At 40.8% G+C, this 7500-nt stretch overlaps 1 protein-coding gene across 1 annotated transcript in view; it reads left to right on the forward strand.

Moving 5' to 3' along the window:
• The window catches only part of ptprt (protein tyrosine phosphatase receptor type T), a gene marked incomplete at both ends in the record, with an annotated part of 155917 nt that overhangs the window by 32752 nt on the left and 115665 nt on the right, over positions 1 to 7500 (forward strand). Inside the window, one exon of the mRNA XM_084063020.1 lies at positions 7425 to 7500. This exon is cut by the window's right edge and continues 218 nt beyond it. Within this exon, the coding sequence (XP_083919146.1) occupies positions 7425 to 7500 (76 nt within the window). The remainder of the gene's footprint in view (positions 1 to 7424) is intronic.

Genomic DNA, 7500 nt, shown 5'->3' on the forward strand with positions numbered 1-7500 from the left:
GGTAGAGAATGATGGAGGGGTGATAAGAGACAGAGGGAGGTAGATAATGAGCAGACAGGAGTAAAGTAAAACATGGCTCATGATAATGACTATAGTACAGTGAATAAGACTTCAAACTAGCAGAACATGTTTAGACTAGAGAGACAGAGGGACAGAGGGACATAGGGACAGAAGGACAGAAGGACAGAAGGACAGAGTAGAAGGACATAGGGACAGAGGGACAGAGGGACAGAGGGACAGAGTAGATGGACAGAGGGACAGAGTAGAGGGAATCAGAATCAGGTTTATTGTCACATCACAAGTTTACAAGGTAAAAAAGTGGGTGAAATTTGTTTTTGTACATCATTCCCATCGCAACGTTAAATTCCGTACAAAGAAGAGTGGGGAGAGAGAGAAGAAGAGGGGTAGGGGGGCAAGTGGGAAGGAGATCAAACAAGAGAACAATAGAAGCCAAAAAACAAGTTATCTACATATTTACAAAGTACCTGAGATAAGAGACAGACTAAGGTGCCTGAGCATAGCAGCAATGTGCATGATATACTTATAGACGTTAAGGTGCTTAGAGAAAAAAAAAGCGCAATAAAAAATACCAACAAAAAAAAGTTTGTGCGTTATACATGGGATTAGGGTGCAGAAGCCTAAGGGTGGACTGACAGAGGGACAGAGTAGAGGGACAGAGTAGATGGACAGAGGGACAGTGAGACAGAAGGACAGAAGGACAGAGTAGAGGGACAGAGTATATGGACAGAGGGACAGTGAGACAGAAGGGCAGAAGGACAGAGTAGAGGGACAGTGAGACAGAAGGACAGAAGGACAGAAGGACAGAAGGACAGAAGGACAGAGTAAGAGGGACAGAGGGACAGAGAGACAGAAGGACAGAAGGACAGAAGGACAGAAGGACAGAAGGACAGAAGGACAGAGTAGAGGGACAGAGGGACAGTGTAAAGCTACTTGGCCCAAGCCGCTCATCACTGGCAGGAGAACAACTTCCAAAGTGTCCCTGTCAGGTGGAAACCTTGTATGTTCAGGAAATCGGGGAACAAAATAAGTATTATTAATATAATAGCATGTGTTCCACTGGATCCACTGTAGTTATTATATATTATTAATATAATAGCATGTGTTCCACTGGATCCACTGTAGTTATTATGTATTATTAATATAATAGCATATGTTCCACTGGATCCACTGTAGTTATTATGTATTATTAATATAATAGCATGTGTTCCACTGGATCCACTGTAGTTATTATGTATTATTAATATAATAGCATGTGTTCCACTGGATCCACTGTAGTTAGTATGTATTATTAATATAATAGCATGTGTTCCACTGGATCCAATGTAGTTATTATGTATTATTAATATAATAGCATGTGTTCCACTGGATCCAATGTAGTTATTATGTATTATTAATATAATAGCATGTGTTCCACTGGATCCAATGTAGTTATTATGTATTATTAATATAATAGCATGTGTTCCACTGGATCCACTGTAGTTATTATGTATTATTAATATAATAGCATGTGTTCCACTGGATCCACTGTAGTTGTTATGTATTATTAATATAATAGCATGTGTTCCACTGGATCCACTGTAGTTGTTATGTATTATTAATATAATAGCATGTGTTCCACTGGATCCACTGTAGTTATTATGTATTATTAATATAATAGCATGTGTTCCACTGGATCCACTGTAGTTGTTATGTATTATTAATATAATACCATGTGTTCCACTGGATCCACTGTAGTTATTATGTATTATTAATATAATAGCATGTGTTCCACAGGATCCCCTGTAGTTATTATTTATCATTAATAATATAATAGCATGCGTTCCACTGGATCCACTGTAGTTATTATTTATTATTAATAATATAATAGCATGCGTTCCACTGGATCCACTGTAGTTATTATTTATTATTAATAATATAATAGCAAACGTTCCACTGGATCCACTGTAGTTATTATTTATTATTAATAATATAATAGCATGCGTTCCACTGGATCCACTCTAGTTATTATGTATTATTAATATAATAGCATGTGTTCCACTGGATCCACTGTAGTTATTATGTATTATTAATATAATAGCATGTGTTCCACTGGATCCACTGTAGTTATTATTTAGTCACAAGCTCTTGTTAATACTTGTCAATGGTTCTACTATACACACAGTTTTACTTCTAAAATGTTTCAAAAGTAGCAAAAATAGCGGATCCACAAGCTTGTAGATCGGCTATTTTTGTACAAAGTTGAAATATGCACATATAAGGTTTGCTGAGAGAGAGAGAGAGAGAGAGAGAGAGAGAGAGAGAGAGAGAGAGAGAGAGAGAGAGAGAGAGAGAGAGAGAGAGAGAGAGAGAGAGCTCAAATGAATGTGTGACGTCACTGAATGATGAATGACTCGTTAATGTGAGGTCAGAGAAAAGCTTGTATCTGCTGCTGGATTGGACGCTTAATTAACCCAACTGAAACATCATCATAAATTACACTAAACTAAGTAATGAACCAAATGAAAATAATGTCATTAAACTGAAACTATGACTTTATGATACTTTGCAGAAGGGTACACTATGCTACTCTCTAAAATGGATAGTCCCAATCTAAATTTGTACGTGTCAAAAATCATAAAGATTGTGCTTTATTTGACACGTTTTAGATATTTGACTCACCCTCTCTCTCTCTCTCTCTCTCTCTCTCTTTCTCTCTCTCTCTCTCTCTCTCTCTCTCTCTCTCTCAATTTTCCATTCAATTCAATTCAAATATGCTTTATTGGCATGACAAGCATTCTTATATTGCCAAAGCATTACATACATTATGATACAAAATAATAATACATATTCAGAATCATAACAAATAATACAAACAAGACAAACATAAGCAAAATGACATTCGTTCATTAATTGTAGTAGACTTAGTGTTCACCCATTGTCCCTCATTTTGTGACAGGCTGCTACATATTTTGCTGCCAACCTTGAACATTCGGCTTTCTCACCTAATAAGTAGGGGATTGCCTGGATAGTCAAACTGTATCTTTGTTTTTGTTATTTTTGTGAATGTAGGGTAGTAAACTTCTCTTATGTGTTTATATTTGTCACATGCAGTCAAGAAGTGGAGCTCTGTCTCCACCACTCCTTGACCACAGTGAGAGCACAGCCTGTCCTCTCTGGGCAGCCAGGTTTGTCTATATCGGCCTTTCTCGATGGCTAGGCTGTGCTCACTGAGTCTGTACTTTGTTAAGGTTTTCCTCACTTTGTTATCAGTCACCATGCTCAAATATTCTGCCACGGTGTATTGTCTGTTTAGGGCCAGATAGCAATTAAGTTTACTTTGGGTCTTTGTTTTTTCGATCCAATAGTTCTCGTATTTTTGTTTCTGTTGAGTAATAATTTGGTTGGGTCGGATTTGTTGGGGAGTGATGTCACTGTCCGGAGGCTGGTTATTGTTAGGATTGTCTATAGGGGCTGATGTTGGTTTGTTCAGCATCAGGACCATCTGACTGAGGGGACTCTTCTCTATGTTCATCTCTTGGCTTAAGACATTGTGCTTCATAAGGAAGTCTATGAGTCTTGTGTTTAAAATACTACAAAACACCTTCCCCAGATTACTGTTCACACAAATGCCTCTGTAGTTGTTAGGGTCTAATTTATCTCCACTTTTGAAAATGGGCATGATGAGTCCTTTGTTCCAGATGTCAGGGAAGTGTCCGACACTCAGAATCAAGTTGAACAGTTTTACTATGGCCAATCTTAATTTGGTGTCTGTGTTTTTTAGCATTTCATTTAAAATTCTATCAGCTCCACAGGCCTTTTTAGGCTGTAGAGTCTGAAGCTTTTCATTCGATTCTTTTTCAGTAATTTGGTAGTCTAATGGGTTTTGATATTGTTTAATCGCTGATTGTAATGTAAGCATTTTTTCATTTATTTTAGTTTGCTCTGGGTTCATTGTTATTTTACTATATCATTTGTTGAAATGATCCATACCTCTCCATCTTGGATCGGTATCTCTTCATGGTGTTTTTTATGTAATGCTTTCCAATTGTCCCACAAGTGGTTTGAATTTAGTGATTCTTCAATGGTTTCTAATTGTTTTTGTGTAAAATCTGCTCTCTTGATTCTGAGTGTGGTTTTGTATTCTTTCAATGCTTCCCAATAACCAGGACGCAAGTCTTGGTTGTTTGGTTGTCTGTGTTTCTCATTTGATAATTCTCTGAGTTTTTTCCTCATGTTTTTGCATTCCAAATCAAACAATTTTTCTGTTTGTATATTTTTAGATTTGGATCTAGATGTCTTCAAATTGGACATAGATGCCAGTTGGTCAAATATTTGATTTATATTTTGTACCGCCAGATTAATGCCGTGATTATTTTGAGGGTAAATTTGAACAAGGTAATTGTCTATGAGTGATTGAATTTTAGGATCTCTAATTGCTTTACCATATTCATCTGTGCTGTTTTGGACCCATCTGTATTGTTTGGTGATATTGTAGAGCTTACTGGGTTTAGTTTTTGTGTTAGATGTTTTTTCCTTTTTTAAATACACAGTAATTTGGCTGTGATCTGACAGAGGTGTTAATGGCTTAACTGTGAAGGCCCTGAGAGAGAAGGGTTCCAAATCTGTGATCTCATAGTCAACAGTGCTGCAGTCAAGAGATGAACCGTAGGTGTACTGCCCCAGAGAGTCCCCTCTCATTCTACCATTAACAATGTACAGACCCAGACTTTGACAGAGATATGAGGCATTTTCCGTTTGTGTTGACCTGTGTATCAAAACTTGTTCTTGGGTAGTCAACTATATTTCTTGGGTAGTTGTGACCAAATATGTGCCTATTACCCATGTCTCTTGTAAAGTCAGGCATGTGGCCAGTTCTTGCATTTAGGTCCCCACAGATCAACACCTTCCCCTGGGCCTGGAAGTGGTTGATTTCATTGTGGAGACATGGGAAGATCTCCTCATTGAAGTATGGAGACTCAGAGGGGGGGGTGTATAGGGCACATAGGTAGGTATCTTGGTTGGAGTCAGTGATCTCCTTCTTGATTTAAGCCAAATATGAGAGGTTTCTTTTTTTATTTGTGAAATGTAGGTGTCCAAATCCGATTTATACCAGATGATGATACCCCCTGAGTCTCTACCCTTGTTAGTTGCGGGATTTTTTATAGAAGAAACAATAATTTCACGGTAGCCTGAGGGGCAATGGGTGATGCATCTGATCTACACCAGGTTTCTTCAAGAATGATTATGTCCATATTTTTCATGTGTTGTTGGAATTCCAGGGTTCTACTTTTTAAATCAAACAAAGTTTGAAAAACAAATCAAAATGAACTCAGACCCTGGATATTCCACATGGAGATAGTTAGTGACTTCATGTTAGAACTAATGCAACTGAATCAATGGTACAGATCTTTTCCGTTTCCAACAAGATAAACAAATAATAACATTTTCAGTATGTCAAATTTCAATTCTGAATGTTTTCAATGTGCTAATGACAATTTTACAAAAGTATAAACTGAGGTATACGGTATATAAACATATAATGCCCGCAAACACATACATACATTACCTATATACACATAACTATATATACATACAGTATACCTTCATACCTTAGGCCTATATATATATACATACCTACATACACATACATACATACATACATATCCTACTATCCTACTATAATTCTAGTAACCTCTGTAGTGGTGGTGAGTACGTGAGTGAAGATACCCGGTTCTCCTCACTGGCTGGACCAATTGCTCTGATTTTGCACACAGCCATTGACCATTACCATCTGAACGCAACTGTGAAGCCCGTTTTTCAATTTCATCAAATCTCAGCTTCTTATTAGCGTTTTTGTGTCAAACACTGTCGCCATGGTTACGGGGCTGCCCAGCTATGGGACGAACTGCCTCCCGGGTTGCCAGATCATGTGCGCATATCCCCCCACGGATGCGCTGCGCCGACCGGGTATGGTCTAGTACATAATAATACAAATAGACACACACACACACACGCACGCACGCGTTTTCTGTTTTACTTAGCTGGTGAGTTTAGCTGCTATGAGGCTGAGAAGTTGTGTTATCTCCCCGAGGTCAGTGCTGCTGCTGCTGCTGCTGCTGTCAGTGCCTTTAAGTGCTGCAGCGTAGCTCTGCTGTTGTGGTCTTGTGCTCTGGGTGAGTGGTGCTGGTAGGGTATTGTCCAGTCTCTTTTGGCTGGGTCCAGAGTCAAGGTGTTGCAGTGCAGGTCTAGGCTGGTGGTGGGGATGCTGTGCTGTGGGTCTCTTCGGTGGTGGCGGAGGGTAGGGTCTGCTGGCATGGCCTCCATAAGGTGGTGGAGGAGGTCTGCTGGCATGGCCTCCAAAAGGTCCTCTGCTGTTCTTGTGAGGGCTGCTGCTGTGGCTGCGATCGAGGCGAGGGCCACATCTTTCAGGGTTTTTGCAAATACCCTGACCATTTCCTTGTGAAGGTGGACGTGGTCATGCAGCTCATACACTGTTAGGGTGTGGTGATGAGCCAGGTGGACATTTGGCATGTGGTAGCATTGGCGAGAGATTTCTGCATTGATCCTCTGAATGGTCATGGGATGGAAGTCTGTCCTCGGCAGGAGGGTTGACAGTGTTATCCTGCTGTTAGGGAAGGTTTTTGAGGCTTTTTGGGCCACCCTCTTAACTGACTCTGCCACTCTCTCTTGCTGTGCACTCAAGTCATTGGTGCCAGTGTGTATAATGATATTGCTGGGATCACCAAGGCTGGATTCAGTCAACAGCTGCATGGCATCATCTGTCTTAGCACACCAAATCTTAGCAACTTTACGGCTCGCAAATAGTTGCTGCTCATTAATACATTTACCGTTAGAGTCGATGAGGATGACTATATCGGTATCTGCATGTTTGTTTGTTTTAGCCTCTGCTTTATTCTGTGGCCTGGGCGAGTCAGAATCTGTAGGCAGTGGTGATGATGCAGTGGTGTGTGTTTGAGTGCTGGAGGGGCTTGGCATGGAGTGAGGAGTGGGTGAAGTCACCTGGGCTGTAGTGGAGGTGGTGACAGTGGACGTGCCTGGTTGTGGGGTCAGGAATAGGGCAGGGGGGCTGCTGGAGGCCTGGAGGCTGCTTAGTTCTTCTCTCAGGCTGTAGACAGTCCTTTCGCTGAGGAGCAGCTCCTCTCTGATAGTTGCTAGTTCCTTTCTCAGGGTCTCTCCATCCTCCTGTAGTCTAAGCACATCTCTCCTCAGCTCCTTTAAGGAGCCATTGAACTCCTCTTTGAGTTGGCCATGCTGCTCTTTCAGCTGCAGTGTGAAACCATTAATTTCAGGAGCTCAAGTGGTACATGACTCCATGTCTCTCTCTCTCTCTCTCTCTCTCTCTCTCTCTCTCTCTCTCTCTCTCTCTCTCTCTCTCTCTCTCTCTCTCTCTCTCTCCCCCTCAGCCCCTCCCACCCCCATAGCTCCTCCGGAGCTGTTGGCCGTTGGCGCCACCTACCTGTGGATCAAGCCCAATGCCAA

This window comes from Gymnoscopelus microlampas, assembly GCF_963454915.1.
Source record: "Gymnoscopelus microlampas genome assembly, chromosome: 7".
In the NCBI taxonomy this organism is placed as follows: domain Eukaryota; kingdom Metazoa; phylum Chordata; class Actinopteri; order Myctophiformes; family Myctophidae; genus Gymnoscopelus; species Gymnoscopelus microlampas.